At 36.5% G+C, this 24,758-nt stretch overlaps 1 protein-coding gene across 1 annotated transcript; it reads left to right on the top strand.

Moving 5' to 3' along the window:
- Window positions 1-5,015: 5,015 nt before the first annotated feature.
- On the top strand, window positions 5,016-23,895 carry VIP (vasoactive intestinal peptide). The gene is made up of 7 exons (XM_075594759.1): window positions 5,016-5,306; window positions 6,507-6,623; window positions 14,054-14,194; window positions 16,507-16,611; window positions 19,551-19,682; window positions 21,629-21,743; window positions 23,065-23,895. Exons 2-7 carry the CDS (start codon window positions 6,517-6,519, stop codon window positions 23,071-23,073), a joined length of 609 nt encoding a protein of 202 aa, XP_075450874.1. The 5' UTR covers window positions 5,016-5,306; window positions 6,507-6,516; the 3' UTR covers window positions 23,074-23,895.
- The last annotated feature ends 863 nt before the right edge of the window (window positions 23,896-24,758 follow it).

The following is a 24,758-nucleotide window of genomic DNA, read 5'->3' as shown; positions in this document are numbered from 1 at the left end:
GCTTAACCCACCATCACCCACATACACTACCCCACTACCCCCCCACCCCCTGAGGCCTAACCACCCTCACCCACTACCCACAAGGGAGTCCTACCACATACCCTTGGGGCTACCACCCCCTCCCCCCAGCACATAGAGTACAATAATGTGCCAAATAACTATTATCCACATAGGGATAATACATTATTTGTCCATTATTAAACACATTAAATACCATAGTAAAATAAAGAAAATTCTACTAACCTCTTCAATAAGAAGGCCCCGTCGCCAGCATCATCATTCTGTTCCGTTGCCAAAATTATAAATAGTGAATACATTTCAATGACAATCACATATCAATGTACCCCTTAATCACCTTATCGGGTACTAACCTCAAAGGTAATTAAGGGGTGAAGCCATCCTGCAATGGCAACACCACTTATCCATAACATCCTCAATGAATTAAAAGCAATTTCCTAAACAAATCTCATGTAATCATTCAATCTAAAGCCTCAAATGCCACTTAAAACATTGCATTTACATTGTATACATGTAGCATAAAATGTAAGCTACATGTGCACGCTGCAAATCAATGTTAACAATACAATAATCCAACTAAAATAGCATTACATCACAAGAAGTATACTATGTAATCCAATAAAGTCACCATCAATGAATTAACATACCATGAATTACATCCCTAAACAATTAAAATACCATCCATACCAATTACACAATTAACTATAGCAACCGTTACAAAGAACAAGTTAGCATCATACAAAAAAGGAAACCAAAAATTACATTACACTAGAGCAAGCCTCACCATTACCTACAGTACAGCATAGAAGCCAAAAAATTAAATCTCTCTAATTATAAAATACATTTAACACACATCTATGCATAGCAGCATAGCCACAATCATTTACAATACAGTAAATCAAGCTTTAACAACACTATCATTTCTTACCCTGTATGTATATATCTCTCTAGACATACATACATACAGTGGCAAGCAATGATGTGCATAAAAAAAAATAAACACATGAAAAAGCAAAAAAAAACACATTTACATTAAATACATTTCTTTTGTTAACTTATATTACTTGACCCACTCACCGACTCCCGTTGATCAGCTTACTCACGAACCAATCCACGAACAGGAACCCATAAAATAATAAACCATAAAATAATAAACATTAAAATAATAAAGCACGACAAACCAGGGGTCTTCTAGTTGTAATCCATCTTCATCTGTATTCTTCTACCTTCTTCCGGGGTCTTCTTCCCGTCTGCTGCCACGCCCTGGTCTTCTTTCTTCAGAGGAGGTCCTTCCTCCTCGGCGTCTGGCTTCAAAATGAGACGACATAGGCTTTTAAAGGCCTATGACGTCACATTTTCGTCATATGGTTCCCACGGCCCTAATTGGGCCGTGAAAACCATGTGTTTTGGCTGATGTAAAAAAAAATGATGACGTCACTCAAAGCAATGAAAGCACAGCCAATCAGAGAGTGGGAAGTCTATCCCTACTCTGATTGGTTCTAGTACCATGTGACAGGCTTTCAATGACGTCATATCCGTTCTTCCCCAAGCCTCTGTCACATGGTCTACTAGAGCCAATCAGAGTTGGGATGGAGTTCTCACGCTCTGATTGGCTGCCGTACCATGTGAGGCCCGCCATGTTTCTTTTCATGACGTCATCTTAAAGGCAATTGAAGCAAAGCCATTTTCACATCGCTTCTCGGCCTTTTGGCTGGGATCAAGTGTAGTAGTTACACTTGGTCCTCTGGTCATGGCCAGGAAGGCGGATATGTAGCCCGGGCTATCTTATCACGGCACCCCAGGAGTGGTTGACCTGGCGGAGTCATTTGCTGCACGCTGCACAGCACTTGACATTGCACGGATAATTTGCACACCCCTACATTTTTTGCACTGGCACCCCTTATTGCCTTCCGCTGAGGGGTTCGCCACTATTTTTTCACCCGCCAGGCGTGGTCTGGCGTGCACTTGTGCACTTTTTTTTGTTGTTTCGTTTGAGCACCTCCTGCACTGCATCACACAGCGCACTGGAACACTCGCACTATGGATTTTTGATGTTTCGTTTGTTGGGTTATAGTCACCCTTCTTTCTTCGGAGAGCAAGAAGACTAAGTGCTGGTCGGTGGTCGCCCCTCCTTCGGGAAAAGACTACGGTTGGTTAGTAGGCGAAAGCTGAAAACCCTAAAGACTTGGACCCTCCTGCGGCGCCTGCTGCACTAGGTGGGAACGAGAAGGACGTCGGACTCTTCGGAGGAAGACGTCATGGAACCGGTCTAGCCTACTCTGCGGAGAAGACTGTCACATGTTTTGCGCACCTGGTCTCACTTGACCACGAGTACGGTTTTTGAGGTAAAATCACTTTTTCACCACCCGGGCTACAAAAAAAAATCCCTTATTTGAAATTAAGCAGCAACTACGTGTGCTTGCAAATAAACATCATATTTGCAGGGAAGTTGAATGTTGGGGAATAATTTGCACATCTCTAGTTACAGGATACAGCATTTATTTTGGTACCACTGTTATATTTAAGGACAAGAATCATCCAATTGTCATACTTCAGAAGCCTGTTATGTAAGGAACGGGATAGCAAACCAGAGATACAGTATAATAATGGGGACAATTGTTTATCTAGAAACATTACGGTTTGTGCTAACACTCATTGTTCACTCTTGTTCTTGAGAAAAGTGCTGCTAGCTTTCCTTCCCCTATACATAAGAATGCTAGTATAATGTTATTTGGAAACATACATTATTCTCTTATCTCCGATGATCTTCTTACAGTACATGCTGGTTGTTTCAAATCATTTGAAGACAATAACTCCCTGGAGGAATGGGATTTTCATACTTATTTGGATCAGATCTAGTTGGGAGATGGAATATTTCATCTAACAGTGCTAAGCAAAGTTTTTTGTATTCCAGTACAGCATACTCCACCTCCAGTGAAAATACACTTGTGTCTATTACTAATCCCCCCTTGTGATATATCAACACATAGCCATGTGTATGTTTTTTACTTACCATACTTCATTTCACTTCATTACTGTTTTAGCCTAATACCTCCATTATATTTTACAGATTAAATTGATGAGTTGTAATCCATTACTTGTTCACTGGTACATACTACAATTCTGCCATTAAAACTGACATATGTATGCATTTAATTGATAAATAACCCCACGAGCTTCCTTCATTCTAAATGAACGAGAAACAAATAACCTCAACTACAATTGGAAAGTGTTAGTTATTAGCCAATTGTGCAATACCAAATATGCAGTAGCGATAGAACTCAGACAAAAGAATCTCAAACCTCTAGGGGGAGCTCTAATTTAACTTAGAACTGAACGTTACCATTCTATTTTTACAAGAAAAAGTGCAGTTTATTACAACGACATTATAACGAAAATCAAAGAAACCTAATAAAATGTAAGTTTAAAAATAATATTTACTGTGTGCTCTTCTTAAATCTGTTGTTTTGCAATTGTTTTTCAAGTAACACATAGTAACAACTCTTCCCTTGCAATAGTTTTTTTTACTAACAAATATATATATATATTTTTTTTTAATTATTATCTGTTTAGTGAAGAAGGGCAAAAGGTGAGCATAATATTTGCCCAGACCAGAGATGCTCCTTGGATGCATCGACCTTGAGTCATTAGGTAAGGGCTACAATTTCCTGGAATTAAGCCTTTGCAGGAACTCTGGTTTAAGTTAAAGCTGTCAGCAGAGAAACAAATTTCAAGGCTGTTTTAATTTAATTCGTTTAGTTTTGGCACAATTTGATTATGATGGGAGATTAGGAATTGCAGAATATTTGATAAACCTTCCTAACATTATACAGCATGACCTAAAGACGCAAAACTATTTAAAAAAAAAAACTGGCATAAAAGTTATACTGTGGTCATTAACTCCTAATATACAATAGGTTATAGGATACCATTAGAATTTAGAACAACCAGGAGCGATCAAACACAAAGTTAGTTGGAAACACGAATAGGAGTACATTAAACGAGGTCTGAAGTGTGTTTGTAAAGTTCATGATGGAAAGTTTTTTTCTTCCTGGAAGATTTCATTTTTTTCATGTAAATTAACTAAATAAAAGGTTTAACTCACTTTTGTAGGGTGGTTGTTAAGGCCAGCACATTTCAACTAGAAACTAACTACCATCGTTATCCGCTCCAGTTAATGGACGTAGAAAATGTTCAAATTCCTCAATATTATGGCTCACACTATACAAATAGGGGCTTCTAACAACCAAAAAAAGGGATTTGCTACTTTGTGTAAATCACCAGCATCAACTAATGTTTGGTTCAATCCCTAGTTGAAGCATTTAAGCGATTATAATAGGAATATCTTGCTATTTTTTTTAAATATATTGGAAACAAAGTTGTGTGCATGCCACGTTTAAGAATTTAAAAATAGTCTAAGACGTTGTTTAAATATATTTGTCACACAAATGTACACTTTGAAAAGCAATTTACATTATGCAAAATAAATAGAATCGCTAAATTCATCTGAATATAATATTAAGTCTGCAATATATCAAGCTGCACTTACAATTGCGTTGCCTATGCACATCATTTAATCACAACAGTGATGCATAAGTGTGGTTCTTCCAAGTTTTAAATACGAGGGGGGCACGAAACTATTAAATATAAATATTCAATATATTTCTATCTGGAGAGCAGATATGTACAAGTTACACCTTGCAGATGCCCATATTTATTTGTATACGTAATACAAGTACAATATCATCAAGCATTTGTTGTTGTCCCTTAAGAATTTCAGCGATCCTAATGACATTGTAAACGTGCAATCATTCATTACCTAAGTAAATTAACCGCTACATTGTCATGTTGTATGGAATCCATTGATTACACAGGAACTTCATCTTTCACTGTCCTAAACTGGGAGATGATGACGACTTTTTTTTTAGTATATTCCCGTGGGATCTGGAGTGACGTCTTCACAGAAGCCACTCGAGTTAGTCTTCATGACCAACCCTTCTGTTCCACTCGTTTTATAGGACCAGGTTTCTGCCTCAGATTGTTAAATGACTGAAGCCGAGACAGCCTGACAACAAGTGCTGACAGTATCAGATATAGAGCAGCAGGAGAGCTGCAGCCCCTAACTTACAACAGCTCTACTTCTGCAACCACCAGCATCTTACAGGAGACTTGCCTGAGAGTTTCAGGACCTCGGATAGCACCCAGCTCCCTCCTGCAACCAATTGAAGGGACTTGAAACCTGCGATCTGTTTTGGAACACGAGGAAAGAAGAAAGAGGAGCGAACTCTGTGAGTAAACTAAAAGTCAATAGTGACTATGTATCTGCAATTCTGGGCAACACAAATTGCACCAGATGTATCACAGATAGATTCCTATTGATTACATTGGGGATTTATTATTTGATACATACAGTATGGTTAAGATTTGTTGAACTACCTTTTCCTTGATACATTTGCCTTCGTGTGTTTCATATAGTGTAAGGAATATCATATAGACTATTTAAATACGATTACTTTGAAATAATATTTAAAGCTGGAAATTTGTATTTGTATTATTGGGGGTTTATCTAATGCCTAATGTATTTCTTACTCCAAATATAGAAATTTGCCTTGGTGGGTGGCAGGATCTGCGATGCTTGATACACTGCATTACAACATTACAAAAAGAATGATAAACTATACTTTTAAGCATGCATAACTTTTCTAATTAATTTAAAAAGAAACAAAATATCTTCTTATGATTGCATCATATTTTATATTGGCTGATTTTACTTGTTGTCCCCTTTTGTCTGTTATTGCTAGTCCCGTATAGTATACATGAATACTTTTAGTTATACATACATTTACTACGTAGTAGCTCTTTCAGAATGCATAATTACTTTTACTGTCACTCTGATAAGTTTGTTTCCCCCTTGCATTTATTGTCAAGAGATGGAATAGATATAATCTACCCCCATATTGTACTTCAGAAAAACACTATCTGATATGCTCCTGACATATAATATCAATTAAAACTTATTTGCATTTCAATTAATGGAACACGTTTTTTCGAGTCCTATATCTGGGGCAAGACGTACTGTAAAGTACATGGCATCATTTTATGAGGAAGCTAATTACTTAGAGCTATGTACATAACTTTATACACAATATGTATTTGTTATAGAAGATTTAGACATGAGGGGCAACATTTTTTGGCTACTTCATTTGTGTAAATTATGAAATTATAGATTCAAGTTCCATAAGTAAATGTGTGTTTGTTTTTCTGATTAGTGCAGCTTTTCCATGTGAGATCTAAACACAGAATCAAAAAATATGTAGTCTCAAGGTCCTGAAAGCTGATTTAAAGTGATAATAGCAAAAAAAAATACTTTTTCTCCATAAGAGGTATCCAAACTGTGAACGTGGTTCAATAAGTTACACAAAAAACATTGTGAACTGTTTATTTCTTAGAGGTACTGTACACTGTGATCTGTGTTTGTGCTTAAGCAGGGTTGAAGTTATGGAACACAGAAGCATCTTCCACCTTCTGGTGTCTTTTACCCTCTTCAGTGTTTTCTACTTCCAAGCACAGGCGTTACCTCCCCTGGGGTCTTATTCTACTAACAGGTATGGTGTCTTCTTTAGTTCAGTTACAGGTTATATGCTGTTTTAGTTTATATGTACTTGGTGGCACCCATTCACTCTCTATCATTTTTAACTTTTTATCCATTCAATTTATCATCTGAGGTGCAATCTTTACTTGATGGCTTAGCCACTGTTGTTGTACAGGAAGACCATTAAACAAGTAGAAAAGTGTAGTATTCTGTTTTAAAAAGTACATAATTTTGACAATATAAAATAAACAATAGGTACTTTAGTACTTGTTTATATTTTGCAGTCACAGATCAATAAACAACTGTTGCAAAAAGTGATAGTGACTAAATTGACATTTAAAATGCAGAGGTAATCTAATACTTAAGCCAACTTTGTAATTTTTTGCCAAGTTATCATCCATGTTAAGCTTCTTGGTGCATTCATGGCTTTCCATGCAATCTAGTGACGTCTCTATGCAGATTTATTTTTTAGAAAACAGCCTTATATGGTCACTGTTTGCCATGCCAGCCTTCCTGGTACTTTTAAATTGGTAAACATAACCCTAAAACTGCAATATTTGTACTGGATATTGGGCTTTGCCACTTGTTGAAAATAAGAAGAAAAAAAAAAGAAGAATTTAAAATCCAAGCCTTTTTTTTTCATGTGTTTTTTTTCTTCTTCTCGGAACTGATAACATTATAGTGTGTATTTCATGCCACAATCAGAATTGTTTCATTATTTATGGAATGTCAAGAAAGTTCCAGTAAAAACAGACACCCTTTGAGTGCAACTACATGTTTTACAACATGCCTTTTCTATTCTATTAAACATCACACACTTAAACTTCCAGATTTTGCGATTCTGAGCATAGACATGCAAATATGTGCACTAAGTGTGTCACTTGTTGCTTCTAAATCCCTTTTTTGGAAATGTCCCGGCAGCTTCAGCCTGCTGCTATAACCAGATTTTGTAGCCAAGCCTAGTTTAAGCAATACCATGCAAGTAAAATCTCTCAAGGACAGCTTTTTTCAACCTTAGACTTTGGAACATCAGTTAGGGTGAGGGCTCTGCTCTATGTCCAGTAACTGGGTAGAAGACTACTTGCCAGAAATAGAATAATGTTGAAAGGTCACCCACTTCCAAAGTAGGTTTTGATAGCAACTACACATGTGGGTAATTGTCTGACATCATATTATATTCCATTGCTGTATTCTTCATTAGGGCAGATATAGCAGAGTATGGAAAATATAGGGTAACCCATGTTAATATATAGCTACTGTAAATGCAAACATAGGGTTCAGATATTTGCATGTAGCTGACTGTTGTTTCATTACAATTCTTCTAAGAAAATATAAGGTATATTTAAGGTATATTTAATGTAACTCCTTCAGTACAAGGGCTTTGAAATACTGTACGTTGTTGGCCCCTCTTGAATTGAAGAGGTTAGAGACACATACAGCTGGTACCTGGCAAACAACACAGGGAATCAAACTATCAAGACTTGGGGCAGCAAAGCAGAAATAATTCAACCACAACAGGACAGGACAGTTGAGAGAAACTGAACAATGAAAAGTCTTGTACTGTATATGCAGCGTGCATGTAGAGATACTATGTTCTCAAAGTCACTACTGCATGCAATGTGGTCTTGTGGCCTCTGTACCTTTAAGACAGCAAACAACCATTCTAGCTTTTCCCTTTCTGTAGTGCAGCTTCAGGAACACCAAAGTGCTACAGCTGTAGGAGTATTAATATATTATAGATGCAATGATAACAGAGGATACTACATCTAAAGGCACATGATTCAGTATTTTACATTGACAGGTAGTCGGCAGAAACATTTGAAGAAAAGGAGACAAAAGCATAACTAGGAAAGGCATTACCTAAACACCATACATTCATTAAACACCTATGCGCAAAAATAATAATATATTTTTATTTTATAGCACTGACGGCAGACACAATATATTTGTTCAAAAAAAGGTTGGACATCTTTTTAGAAAGGAAAGGTATACAGGGATATATCAAATACAGACGAGACCACGACTATTCTAAAGCTTGCCTTAAACTAGCCTGGTTACATTCTGGGTATATGCTGGGGTTGTGCTGGGCTTGTTTAAGGCAAGTTTAAGGCATTTCTGCATTGACTAATGACCCATAGGATTAACACAGCAGGGGTCCCTGGCAGTCCCATTCAGTTTGAATGGGACTGCCAGGGACCCCTGCTGTCAATCTGTTGGGCCATTAATCAATGCAGAAATGCTGGGGCTAGTTTAAGGCAAGTTTAAGGCATGTATTCAGAATGTACCTGGGTGTACTGTACCTAGGTCTTTTTGGCATTTGCCACTGGTTTGTGTTAGAATAGTCGCAGTCTCTGCTGTAAGTAAACATGGGAAGGATGTTGATCCAGGGATTAATCCGATTGCCAATTCTTGGAGTTAGGAAGGAATATATTTTTTATCCTTAATGGGGTTTTTTGTTTGCCTTCTTCTGGATCAATAATTAAGTATACATATAGGATAAAGTATCTGTTGTCTAAATTTAGCATAGGTTGAACTTGATGGACATACGTCTTTTTTCAACCTTATCTACTACAGTATGTAACTATGTAATATATGACAATGTACACAGCGGGGTATTTGTACCAAGGGAAAAATAGTGTAATTCTAGGGTAAGTAAATTGCTCCAGATGAATCAAAGAAAATAATCATACACATTTCAGTGGGATCTTTTACTTTGCTTCACATAGTGCACATTTTTGCCCCAGAATTGCCCCACATTTGCCTAGTATTTTTATTTATTTAGAAGTAGTCCTGTTTGTATTCAGTTCTTAAAAATCTATCGTGGTCCTTTTTAATAATTAATTTAAACCAATGGTTTGCAAGAAAAGAATATTGCTAGAGTTTATTTGCAAGATACAGATGAAAAAGGAAAACCAAACAGAGTGTAACCTGAAAAATACTATATTAAAAGAACTGGAAAAACATTACGTAGAAATAATAATAGGTTATTACATAAACACACATACAGTACATGAAATTAATTTTTTGTTTTTCTTTGCGTTAATTTAATGAATTAGCAAAATCCGCAACACTTTGTACATAAACCCCATGTAACTTACATAATATTGATTTATGTACTATTTTATAGAGTTAAGTTATGAGGCATGCAGAAAAAGAAAGAGGTGCATATGTACCAAGGCAAAAATTGTACAGATTTGAGGCAAAACATTGCAAAAAATGTGTTAAACAAAACCGTTCTTGGATACCTATGCCTAATATTATTGTCTTAGGAGATATTTGTGCTAAGCATCTCTTTTAAAAAAAAAATTGTGCACTTCCAAATTCCAGTGCTAAAAAGTAATACAAGCCTTTATAAAATGTGCATTATACTATATGTACAGTATGACAACTTTATAAATATGACGCATACAGATGTAGGAAACTTTAAGATTCCTGGCACGGGGGTAAGCTGCGGTCATACGAGGGGATCCGATCCAGAAGCATGGACCCCCGCAACATGACCTCAGACTTACGGTTTCTGGAGCTGCAGACATTCACTTTTTTGGACGGAACACTGGAAACCGTAAGGCTCGCTGGAATTTGAAATAATTGTGTATGTTGAAAACCTGATTGATGCAGTTTGGATTTAAACAGAAATCTGCAAATGTTTTATTTCTAACTAGTATTAGTGACTATAAATTATTAGTGCAATATTATTTCTAATAGACTTACTGTGAAAATAATACATGTTGGTAACCTATATAATGAAACATTCATGCTCCATCAAATACATGATAGGGTTAATACAAAGAAATTAAATTCTGCGCTTACATTGTTAAAAATTTACTCCTTTCAGGGTTATGCCAAGCTAAACTTGGCAATTGACTTTGACACACTTTCTCCTTTTTTGGTGCACAGAAATATTGTTTTGTAGTATATACCATTAACATATGTATACAAAGTGCAGTTCATTCTGTACGCACACCCCAATATATATATATATATATATATATATATATATATATATATATATATATTATATATATATATATTGTTATTTTTTATGCTGTTGGCATAGATTGAGAACTTTCAGGTTTGTACATACTGTAAGTACACTAAAGAGCAAGCTAAAATCAATCCAGGGGAAGTTTAACTGGCACACATCTCACTTCTGAACCACACAATTCACCTGCCGGTGCTCGTGGTATCAAAGGCTTGACCCTGACAAAGACTGGGTGGCAGTTGAAACGTTGGTTTCTTAGCTGAATTAAATTGCTTGTTGCAAAGTCCGTGTGCCTGGATTATCTTTATTCTTGAGCAAGCTAAAATGACATTTAACTGTGCCAATTTTTCAACCAGTAAAGCTGTTTGCAATGCTCGCGACATTGTGTGGGTTCCATAGACCATAGATTAAGTAATAGTACATTGTGTAGGTAAAAAGCTAAAAACCTCCTTGGGGCATTTCTATCAAGGTAAAAGTGGAGCAATTCTGGAACAAATGCAGGGCTCTGGATGCATCTAACAAAAAGTATTTTTGATTTCTATGGGATCTATTTTCTTTGATACATATGGTGCACTTCCCCCCTCCCTCCTGCCCTCCACATACAGTATGTGCCCCACTTATTCCTTTTGCCTTAATATATATTTTCATGTATGGATTGTAAATTAAGACTGTAAGATTTGTTCCCCACTGAGACAAGGGGACTGATATGTTTTGTTTTGGTGCACTCCTTTATGATTGCAGCTACATCAGATGAAAACCATAAATGTATTACCTTTGCTGCCTGTTTTTGACCAGGGAAATTTAGAGCACCTCTAATGCAAGGATTTAATTGATTCTACAAAAAGGTTAAAAATGGCCTCGACGGACAAATTACAGCATAATATGGGCATCTTTTAAAACTGTTTGAGGGCGATGTGTAAAGACTTGTGTTTTTTTTTAATTGAAAGAGTGCATTGTGTCACAAATGTCTTTGCTCACCTGAAATAATTAGCAACATGTTCTAGCATCGTGATTTTTATTATTACATTTTGCACACATTTTCTCATTCTTTGTAAGGTTGTGCATCAAGCTCACACATAATGCATTAATTATTGTTTGTGTCTTGCATTTGCCTTTTACCCAAGAAAAGGTTGACTGAAAATGTAAACGCATTTATGGTGCACAAAATGTTTTTTTTTTACATGTAATTTGCATATGTGTGCCACCAACAATCTCCAAATTCTGCCTATAACTTCACCCCTCGTTTAATTTTTTCCTTAGACAAAAAGAAAGTTGCTGCACAAAACGCACAGTTAAAATCAGTTCTATATATTGTCGCACAAAGACATGTGAATGTGTTACTCTTCTATGCATCACTTTTGCAACAAAATTACTTTTAGCGATACCTTTTACTTAGACACTGCCCAAATCCCAAGCTAATGCTAACAGAAATAAAAAGTAGATGGTAATCAGGGAGACGCAAGGGCCAAATGTACTAATCTGTCCTCTGCCATAAGACACCTTCAACTGCTGGAAGACACATTGTTGCCCATTGACTTGAATGGCCTGTGCAGTGTCTTCAAGCGCTCAAAGGTGCCTTATGGCAGATGACTGCGTAGTAAATATGGCCCATGATTTAGTGGGTAAGGTGTTGATATGTATCAAGGCGTGCAAATGGGCATATTGATGTTAAGTTGAAACTATGGGTATTTCTATTAAGTGGTTGATAATTAAAATTTGACACTGATTTGACGTAGACAAATGATTTGGAATGACATCTATATATACATCTATATATCAAACCAATTGTTTGTAATGTGCGTCTTAAGAATCAAGTCATATAATTTGCAATATGTGTATCATGGTGCTTTGCATCAACTTTGCATCACTTCCATCAGTGAGTAATTTGGTGAAAAGTTAGTAGAGCAATTATGGAAGGATTTACGTGGCACAATGAAACCTAAATTAAATATTTTTGGGGTTATTTACAAAGTTTCCTGCCTGCAAAACTGGGGCAAAACCAGTGCAAATTCATTGCTCCAGAGGGGAAAACATGCAGTTGCTTTCCACTGGCTTCCTTTTCTTTGATAATTATGGTTCTTTTTTTTCCACTGGTCTTGGTCCATGAGACTTAAGTAAATAGATGTCTTCAGGTTGTCGCTGCTGCTGAAGTTTTCCTTTTGTTCTTTGCATTAAATTAATCTGCCAGGTGAGAGGTGCCATTAATCTCTGTGCCTAGTTGATAGCTGACAGCATAATCTTAATACCATAATCTTAATACCTAGCACACTATGAGCCCTATTCAACATGTTATGAAGCAGTCTTCTCCTTGCTCAAGGGAATGAGCTGAGCTTAAATATTCCAGAGCATGAAGAATAACATATGCACTGCATATTGAATAGGGGCTAATGTTTTTGTATTATTCTGTAATTACCTGTTGTCAATGGGAATAAATTAGTATACGTGCCACTAATTAAAACAATTTCAGTTCATGTTTTAGTGCTCAATGATTATTTAAAAAAATTGTTTTTTTTATCGTAGAGAAAGAAAAATGGTTTGCTACCTATCACAGAGATAGTTTCCACAAGATATATTTTCTGGCATCAAAGCTTCAGATTTCAACTGTCAAACTGCTATATATTAATATATTTTGTTTTATTACTGGATTATTATAACATATTGCTAAGGCTCTCTGCCTCACAACTTTATTCTTTGCAATCTATCCAAAATTCTGAAGCTAGAATAATTTAACATTCTCCCATAGTAGCCCCTGCTCATCTCTTTAAATCCCTCTCCTGTCTTCCCATCAAGTTTAGAATCACCCACAAAGTTCTCCTCCTTAACCAAAGATCTATACTCATGGCTCCTCCATACATACTGTATCAGCTTTGATCTCTCATTATGACCTGCTTGTCTCTTGTACTCTGCCCATAATTGTCTACTTCCACCCCTTTCGCTTATACTGCTCTCTCTCGTCTTAAACCTTTTTCCCTTGCTGCCCCTTATCTGTGGAACACCCTCAGACCCAGTAGATGCCAAGCACCTTCTCGAACCTTAAAACTCACATGTTAAATTGAAGCATTTCAATAGCCTGGATTCATGGCTACTGTCCTGGCTACTGTCCCACACCCACACACTCCAACCAACCATTTTGGCCAAGCACTGCTATCCATTGCACTTTCCCCTCCTGCTGTATCTGTAAATCTCCCAAAATTCCCCTTAGATTGTTATATCTCCAGGGCAGGTATTTCCTTTCTTATTGTCTGACTATGTTTGTTGAACTTATGGTATTATGGTATTATAATTCCCTTTACTGTATTGTCGCTTTCGTAAAGCACAGCGTACAGTACATGCTGGGTGCTATATAAATAAAATATACATACAGTATACATATTTTAACAAAGCGGTTTAAAAATGTGAAAATTCAATTTTTATTTTTATTTTTGATAGTAAATCTTATATTGTATTTGTTTTTTTTATGGACTGGGAAACCGATTGCCATTTGATGGAGCAAGTGAATCTGACCAGACTCAGGATTCATTAAAAACAGACACTGATATTTTGCAAAACACCCTACCTGAGAATGACAAATACTTTCTGGACATGTCTAGGGCTCTTGGCAGGTGAGTTAGTTATTTCTTCTATATATTTATCTGATGTATGCAGCACCTTTTAAAAGGTTACACAAACACCATCCATAGTTCTCGACAACATATTCCTATGCTTTTTATATAGTAGGGTCCATTTTTAATTAGCATATTTGTGCCGCAAGCAATACTTCAGTAATACATCTGCAGAGTAAACTAAAACGATATACTGTAAGGTTCTGACTATACTGTAGATATGCAACATTTTTGCTGAAGTTCACAAACCAGATTTGTTTTTTTGCATTTCTTTACTGCAAACAATTTTTCAAAGCACATACCGTATTAAGGCATTTGTACAACTGGGTTCATGTGACCTGAGGAACATTGACATTTACATGATATACTGCCATGTTCACTTATTTTTTACACACTTTGTACAAGTGTGGACTTTCATAAAAAGAAAATTGTGAAACATATTTAATTCTGACCTTGCTTACAGGCAAATTTTTTACATAGTTACTACTTAACTCCTGCATTCAGAGGTTTATGATTTAAAAAACAAAACAAAGATTTCTATGGAACTTTAACCTAACACATTATCCTGGAAAACGCATAGCTTGTTATGTGGTTGGCGGCTCAATTAATTTAAATTGACCTCGCACAACATGGGGTGGTGTTAGCACTTTAACGCTGGTCACGCCTTCTACATCTGTATGTTTGCTTTCCTTTAAAAATAAAGTTATCATTCAGGCTACAGGTTTTTATTCTAAGATAGTCTAAACTATTATAGTCTCTCTGATACAGTATCTCAAACCAATCATCCAGAACTTTATTGTTTTTTGAGTGGAATATACAGTTTAATGTCTCTTTGACATTTAACTAACATTTATAATTAAAAAGATCTATTTAATTCAATAATGCACTACTTAGATCTCCTCTTAGTTTGTTAATCCCAAATTAGGAAATGTACCTATCTTTTTCTTTATTATAACCAGTGATGTAAATTGTGATATTTTCAGAATAAAAACTTGAATGTTGAAAACCCCATTAATGATCAATTATTATGCTAACAATAATTTTATCAGTTAAAAGTCTGGAAGTAACAAATTGACCGGTAATGGTTCATTGATTCAACCACAGACGTGACTCATTTTATCCTGAGGGTTACATATGTATATACTGCAGAAACAAAGAAACGAGAAAAACACAGATTTATGTTAACAGCCAACAGAGCACTGAGCATTTTTTAACCTTCGAATTATCATGGGGAACCTTAACAATGCGCATTTTCTAGTTTAATAAGTTATTATTAAATTACAAATCATAATTATTCGTAAGATCATGGAAAGAAATTGAAAATGTCAATGTTAAACCTAGTACGTATCCCTAATTTTAGAATCTATTATTTAATTTTCTTTTTTTACCTTTGGTGAGTATCTTTGTAAATGGAAGTCGTTGAACTGAAAATACATATGGCCAGATCCCAAAGGTGGAGGTCCTCAGAGAGCAAAAATGAAAGAGGGACAATATGAGCTACTTACCTGCAAGGCATATGTACTATACTACATAAAAGTTACATTTCTACATAGAAATATTATGGAAATTAAGGGAATACAACAAATGAGAAAGTAGACTACTTCTTTACTGAGTAGGTAGTGTATATATAGTTCTGCCACTCAGAAGTAGCATTAGAATATGTCAATATGTTCAGGAAAATAAACAAAGAAATAATTATGAGAATATAATGACAGATATAAATGATGTTCTATTATAAACATATTAGATAAACAGTATTTATCTGGGTGTATTTATTGTTTAAAGACACAGCTATGAATTGGTTTACTGGCCATGCACTTCTTTAACCTAGGCTGTGCTGGAAAAGCTGTGGAAAACCGCAGACATAAGTTTATAGGGGTCCATGTAAAAATGGAGAAGAAGCAAAAAGTGACACCCTGTGAGTGCTCATTTGCATGTCATTACCCAGAATCCCTGTTTGAAGTGGAAACTTTGTATGCTAAGAGATAATGGGGAAAGGCAGGTTTGTGGACCTGTCTGAGATGTGAATGCGCTCATAAGTGGTATTTTTATGAGTTGTTCATAGATACAATTTATCATCTTCTTACATGAATTACAGACATACAAAATGTCTCCAATATCCCAACTTTTCACTTGGCATCATCACTCGACTTCTTATATATGATCCGCAAAGTCTATTATCTATATGCTATTGCTCAACCCACGTGCACATGTTTATAGTCTATTTACTGTAACACATATTGAAAACATAACCTGCTTATCAATTTTTCATAGTGCAAGTAAGCTAATTTTTATTATTTGCATTCGATAAGAACTTCAAGACATGCTGATGGGCTCTTCACCAGTGGATATAGCAAACTCTTGGGTCAGCTTTCTGCAAGAAGATATTTAGAGTCTCTAATTGGCAAAAGAGTAAGGTAAATATGCAGTTTTCATTTTGTTTGGGTACATGTTCTCAAAACATAGTTTCCCAGTATTTCTATTTTAATGTTTGACAATATAATGTGGGTACTGTATGTGATGTTGGTAAGTAATGCAATGTTAATAACAACAACACGTATTGTCCCCAGTGTTACCTAGTCAGTCAATTTTCTACAATTACCAGTGTTCTCAAGCAACCGTAAACATTCCTAGTCTAACCTTAGCATATTTCCCACAAGCATGTCCCTTTACTATCTTGATACTAATGATTAGTTAAGATGGGCAATTTGTGGGGGTGGATTTGGATCTGCCATGGATCTGACGGTTCCTTTGGTCTGTGGATTTCCGCAAATCAATCACAAAAAGGGCGATTCGCCTTTTCTGGATTTTTTGAAGTGAAACTTCTTTAGCGGCTTGAATGCATTTGATTGAGATGGAAGTAAGTGGTGGTGGAAGTGACATCACTCCTGGCAGAAGAGGCCATAAGTGTTGCCAGCTTCCAGCAGGAGGAGTCACCACTGACACACACACACATTACCGTGCCCTGCCGCCTCCCATGGCTCCTGCTCCGGTAACAGGGGGACGCCGCATCCCACACAGCACCATCAGAGAGGGGGGGGAGGAGGAAGGAAGGAAGAGCGCTGAGTGCACGCACCTCCTGCTCCGGTCCGGTGATGGGGAGAGTGGGGGGAGTTTGAGCGAGCGCGCTGTGTCCCCCGCAGCACCACCAGAGGGGGGAAAGAAGATCGCTGAGCGCGCGCGTGCACACACATGTGTTACCATGCCCTTCAGTATCCCCTACCCCCTGTGGCCCCGTACCTCCGCCGGGGGGCTGGCTGCAGCAGGACACACAGTCGTGTCTGCAGCTCCGCCGGGTGGAGAGAGTGGGGGCTGCTCTGGTCGTGTACCTCCACGGGGGGAGGAGCTGCTCAGGAGACTCAGACAGAGCCCCCCGTGTCCACAGCTCCGCCGGGGGGTGGGGAGAGTCCGGAGAGAGGGGGGCAGGACACAGACAGAGAGACATACACACCACATAGAGAGAGAGAGAGAGAGAGAGAGAGAGAGAGACATACACTGACTGACACATATACACACACAGACTGACACACACACACTGACTGACACACATGCACATACACACACCCAGTGATGCGCTGAACACCGTCCCCCCCCCCCCACCCGAGTGATGTGGCTATCCCCCCCAGTGAGCTGCCAAGCACCCCCCCCCCTCCACGTTCCCATTCCTCCGCTGGGGGGCTGGCTGCAGCAGGACACACAGCCCGCAGCTCGGCCTGGGGGGAGACTCATACAGAGCCCCCTGTGTCCACAGCTCCGCTGGGGTGGTGGGAGTCAGGAGAGAGGGGGGTGGGGGCAGGTCACAGAGAGATACATACACACCACACACAGAGAGAGAGAGACACACACATTGACTTACACACACACAAGGAATTCAGTTACTATAAATATAGATGTGCAAATAGCTAAAACACACGTTCTAACTTCTTTGTGTTTTGGAGCTGAAATTGTGTTTAGATATTTAATTAAAAACATCACCATCACAAATACAATTTCTGTGACAAAAGACACAGAAGTTTCACTTAAAATGCGCGTGCTCGGCACACACACTTTTTTTTATTATTGACAATCCAATCCGCTGATTCCACAATCCGCTGGTGGATTTCAAGAGTTTAATCCGCAGATTTGATTCTCAAAATCCACCATCTGATTGCGAAATCCACAGATTGGATTGGTAAAATCCACCAGCGGATTGTATTCAATGGCGGTTTATCATTAATCTTCATGGATTGAAACGACAGCAATCCGCCGTGGGATTTTACACTGTGGAACGGGTTTTAAATGGAAAACGCGGGAAATTCCGTGAAGCGGATTCTTACAGTTTTGCCCTATCTCTAGTGATTACACGTTTTGGTTTGGGGACTATGACACATCATCATATTTTCAATTGACTATCTGGACAATAAACTTTAGCAATAAGTCTTCACTAGAAACAAGTAACCTGCTAATTTTTGCTGCAATTTGTTACAATAGCTTTTTATGGTTTTTAAATTGCATCTAGTTAGACCTTATTTGGACAGTGTACAGTAGCTTTACATTTCCAATAAAGCATGTACATTTGTCCACAGTGGGGATGTATATGGAAGCATTTCATAGATCAGTTGAGTGGATAAAACATATTTCCTAGAAATCTTGATATTTGCATTTACATTTACATTTAAACAATTCAAAGCCCACATTGGTTATCATGAGCTCTGCCTAACTGTTTGATTCATGATTTGTTTTAATTTCCCTATTAAGGAATAATATATTAGCCATCACACCGGCTGTTATTTATTCTTCTTTTTATATATCGTATACTATTTGGTGTTTAAAGTGAATGCTGATATTTATTTTTATTGTAATTGTTTTGTTGGGTTCTCTTTGCGGTCTTAAAATAGTGAAAAGGAATGTAAATAAATGTGGTTATTTGTATTAATTTTGAAAAGCAGTAGATATATTAAGTAGCTATACTGGTCCCAGAGATATGTAAATGTATTTCTAGTTTTGATACCTGCTGATGGAGCAACTTGAGAGGACTTCATACGTGGATGTACATGCACATTCAAATATTTTCTTATGACAGTTGTACTATGGCTTCAAAAAACTCTCATGTTGGACTATAAAAGAGTATTAAAACCTGAAACAATAAGAATAAATTCTGCTATTAGGAATTTTTGCAAGCTACAAAAGCTTGCTTACCATGTTACAGTCATTTGTAGACCTAGACCAGATTATTCTATGTTGACCTACTGTACTTTCATTCTTGGGAGATCCGATCATAAAACCCTCGCAAACTACTACAACTTGCAATGATGAGACACACGTACCGTATGTTTATGTGAACATATTTGTATTCTTTTTTTTCCTGCTGAAACAGCAACAATGTTGTGGAAGAGCAGAGTCCAGTTAAACGCCACTCTGATGCAGTTTTCACGGATAACTATAGCCGCTTTCGGAAGCAGATGGCTGTAAAAAAGTATCTGGATTCTGTTCTCACTGGAAAAAGAAGGTACCAATGTTCTTTCTGTTTATCTGAAAAGCTAAATAAAACCCTGCATAACTCCAAATCAGAGAATACAAGTTTGTATAACCACAACTTTACTAATCCATACTAATTTAGCTTTCATGCAACCAGATATAATTGCAATGCACTGTTTAGAAAATAACATATTAAAGGGATTTCTTTAGTATGTGTATATGGAATGGACTACGAATTACAATACATAAAGACATTGCTTTGTTTGTAATAAGGTGTAAACTATTACAAATGCCAAAGTTTTTAATCTTCAATCCTAATTTCTGGGTTGTGAATTGAATGACAGATGAGATTTCAAGGACACAAATCAAGCTGATTTTAAAAGTTCGCAACAAGTTTGCTTAACGCTAAATAGTCAATGTTCGATACATTTTGATTACATTCACTTTGGAAATTCCATCAAACTTTAAAAAAAAGTCAAAGTTGCTAAGCTGCTATTTTGTCACTTTAAAGCGAAACAGCAAGTTTTGATCAAATTTGGTCGTTGTGCTAGAAACTCTGGTGCCAAAAGTTTAATTGAAATAGGAGCAGGTTTTTAAAAAAAACATTTTTCTAACGTTTGATCAAAACAGCAGAAAAGCAGATCTCGATAGATTTCCACATCTACACACTTGGGTGGTTTATTATTCAAACTAGCTTCACTAATATATTTTTGCATGTTGTTAGCTAACCTGAGATGCAGCTGTGAATGACGAGTCTATTAAGACTTCGACCTCATATTAGAGAAAGAAAACATTCGCAGAGATAGTGTTAGGACTTGTAGAAAAAGAAATCACACCTTTGATGTGGTCTGCAAGTTTACAAATGCTTTGGCGAAAAAAATTAACTAAATGGCCCTCTATTATTGTGTGAGGAGTTTCTGAGAGTGCACTGTAATAGGGGCTTTTTGAGATACCTTGGACCCCTTTTTTTGACCCTCACTTATGAGAAAAGAACAGATAAGTTTTTAACTATATGATTTGTCAGGTTGGATGTAGCATTGGGGCTCTCTGTCTTTTGTTTATGTTAGCTAATCTACACAATATATTGACTTGTATAATTAAATAAATCTCAAAGTATGTATAGTAGGAATGTATATCTTTATTTATCTAGCGCCATCCAGGTACATAGCACATTACAATACATGTGACATAATATTATAACACAATGGGAATAAGTGCTTCAGACAAAACAATATGAAAAGGAGTCCATGCTCCAAAGAGCTTACAATCTAAGTCCCATACTGTTTCATCTCAATTATAATAGCAATGCAAAAAGTTAGGGTACATATACGAACAAAGAAAAAAATACGAAATGTGCAGCCAACACAATAATGAAAATCAAACAGAGAAAGGTAATCTGTAGAAAAATTGAAGTTCCACGTATACTGAGTTTCTCTTCCAAAAGTAGTTTAATAGAACAGGAAAAAACACAACATTTGTGTTGACCTGATGAAAGGTCCTGAGTGAATTAAACTACTTTTGGAAGAGAATCTCAACAATAATATTCACAATAATAATGATGCTTGATCTAATAGAAGTAACATTTCTGTCAGCATTAACCACTGATAATTTGTTTTTTCAGCTGTACTTGCAACATGCTTATATTATTTAGCTGTGCGCATTTGTTACAATATCACATTTCTTCACCCCATTTTCTGTTATAAATTAAACTTCCATTCAGCCTGTTTATTAGCACTGTTTGAAAACCCCCAGCTTTCTTCTCTGGTACTCTGTTGCTCTATTAAATTGCCATACAGTAACTCTGCGATTCATATGTGGTAATCTACATGCATACATTTTCTGCCTCAAATGTTTTGGGACCTACAGTATGATATCTGTAATTTAGACCCCCAATACTTCTCAATTTTTTCCCCTGTAAACTGTGATCAAATAGTAGCCATTATTTTAATGAAACATAATATTTTTTATATTCAACAGTCAAGAGGAAATCAATCCTGCTAGCTTTCGAGAGGATGCTGATCTAAGTCAAACACCATTTTCAGAAAACTATGATGATGCCACCATTGATGAGCTACTGAACCACCTCCCATTGGTACGTAAAATGCTAGATATTATATGGAATAGAGACTTGAAAAATATCTACAGCATATTTCTCGAAATTTGATCCAACTTAAAAATCAAAAAAATTTGAACAAATTTGGCTGCTTTGCTAGAATCTTTGGCACCAAAAATGTGTGCAGGTTTTTTTAACGACCACTCATTGGTTCATAAAATGTGATATATACTTATTCTTATAGTATATGTAGAGACTTGAGACATTTTAAGAATATGTTCTCAACTAATGTATGTCACTAAATAATCATATTGATTAGTTTAAGTTGTTAGAGCCACAGTAATGGGGGATTTGAAAATGAAACTCCTACAAATCTATATTTCTCCAATGCTAGGCCGTAATTGTTTATTTTATTTATGTACATCTCATTTTCAAGCATGATTTATTACTCGCAGGGCTTATCTGTATTCATGATTAAATCATTTAGTCATTTCATTGTTGTTAGTGGAGCATGAACAAATGTTTTGAAAAATCACATCATATGAACATTTTGGTCTTTCATTGTAAAAAAGATCTAATGATTTTCCTTAACGACCATGAGTTGTGGGTGACAAATGTGTAATATAGCTACACAGATGTATGACCATGTTCTTTTTAAAGAAACCTTTAAAAATTAAACATTTGTTTCCTCTACTTTGATGTACGCACAGCTGAAAAAAATTGTTCACATTTGTTTGTCTTATTTTAAGGCCCCAATTCATTTGAATATATCTTCCATGTTTTCTAATGACGAGGATCTTAAGATCAATATTTTCTTCAATGTTGGTTATTTAGATTAAAACCTAGTGTGGATACTCATGATATCCCATTTTAAAATGCTGCAAAACACATTTTCGGTACTGGAGGCCATCAATGTATCTATATTTATTTTACATTTAGTATTCGATAACACTGTTTAGGGATATAATAGAAATGATCCCTACCTGCAATAATTCACCCAACAGCATTTTGCACCTACAGGATGTGTACTTTTTAGAGTTGCAATTTATTACAAACTGGTGAATATTAGGTAAATGCTCATTTACATTTTTATACGCTACCTTCGTGAAGCTTTGTTTTACTTGAAATGTATTACATAATGTCTCTTTCAATTAGTGCATCTCCTTTGGGTTTGGACGCTTGGAACTTTTATAAACATTCAAACCCAAAAACTATAGTTCATTGTTTGGGGTGTATTAAAATTAAAGGTGCAGATGTCTTCTGGTGCATTTGTAAATTGGGCTATGTTGCTGCCTCTAACACTGTATCTGCTATCATAACGCGTACATGTATAATAAAAGTGACCATTTTTCTTTTACAGAACCTTTGAAGGAGAGAACCCATATAGCTGTTTAATCACAAGAGCAAGTTTACTATATTTTTGAGTTTGACATAGTATTTCAAAGAAATTACTTCAGTATTCAAACCAAAACAAATATGTTGTGAAGTGAAAATCGTGACAAATATGTTTCTTATATTTAAAGGTTGATGTTTACACTGTAAATATTACTTTAGAGATCTCTACCTAAAGCTGTACATATGTATGCAAGCCTTTTATTCATGAAAATCCTGTGATTTCATATGCTTCAAACCCTTTATTTCAATAAATGCATTAAAAAGAAGAACATGAACATTAAACTTTCCAGGGTGAAGATTAAGAACAATTGTGTAATGTAACTGATACAGTATATTTCCATATCACACTCAACAGATAAAAATTAGATAACAAATTCTATCAAAGTCTGAAGATGCTAAAATAGAACACATATCTATTATAGAAATGATCCAAAATCCATTTCTCCAAAAAATATAATATACCTTTTCCAGATTTTATTTATTTTTTTCTCCAATTTTTCAAAAACATTTTGATAAGTTAAATTGATTGAAAAGGCTGATTGTACCAATCATATTAATGTTATATATGATTGATAAGTTTTGGATCTTGAAAGAGGAGAAATGCCTAAGGGACGATACCAGGCAAAGATTTATTTAATGTAAAAATTTATCTACCGCATAAATATTTAAACATTTAATTGTGTATATCTTTGCTGATGGCAGCATTACTTATATATAAAGTGGATACTGGGAAATTATAATATTTTTTCAAAATGAATGTAACTTATGAAGTATGCAGATAATAAAGAGATTTTATCATCACTGCAAATTCGGATGGTTTGCCTAGATGCGTTTTGCATTTGAATTGTGTCACATCAGCTGCTTTGAAGTATGAATACTTTCTTCATCAGTTTTCTCCTGATACCTGCACTTTATTTATAGTATGTTCACAGGGCTGGTGCTACTGTATTAGGCACCCTAGGTGAATCTTGACCCTTGTACCCTTCCCCCAATTAAGTTTTGGTGGTGAAAAAATGTACCCAGAGCAGACATAATTCTCTCTGTCCCTCACACACACTCCCCCTCTCTCACTCAAACACTCTCACCCCCTCCCTCTCATTATCTTTCTCCCTCTCCCTTTTATTCTCTCTCATTATCTCTCCCCCTCATTCTCTCACTCACCTCTTCCCTCACTTCCTCTCATTCTCCCGCACCTGCAACAAGACACGCATGCCATACGAGACCATAATTTTTAACACTTTTTACCTTCTGGGATAATTCACTAGGCAAAAAAAGGTAGTGGAATAAAATGTTGTTTATTTGGGTAAACCCATGTACACACAATGAATATACAAAATACTGAAGAAATACACACTAACTGGGGGTCTGGGGGTGAAAACTAGACTCAAATAGGTGCCGGGCAACTGCTTTGGAAGGCTTAACCTGACTGGGACCTCATCTTGAGCTTCCTGGTACTCTTTTCGGGTAGAACACCCAACTGCGACCGCTACGCTCTATTCTGAGAACTTGGTCCTCACGTCTGACATAACCTCAGCTAGGCAGACTTTCCTAGCTCCAAAAATGAAGCCATTGCTCTGCTATTCGCAACAGAGCAACTTTCAAAAGCCCGCCTTTGCATCCCCGATTCAAGCCACTAGAGGGTCTGGTTCTCTGATCGGT

Source organism: Ascaphus truei, chromosome 4 (assembly GCF_040206685.1).
Source record: "Ascaphus truei isolate aAscTru1 chromosome 4, aAscTru1.hap1, whole genome shotgun sequence".
NCBI classification, from domain to species: domain Eukaryota; kingdom Metazoa; phylum Chordata; class Amphibia; order Anura; family Ascaphidae; genus Ascaphus; species Ascaphus truei.
Note: the sequence above shows the minus strand (reverse complement) of the source record. Positions and strands in the feature narration are given on the sequence as shown.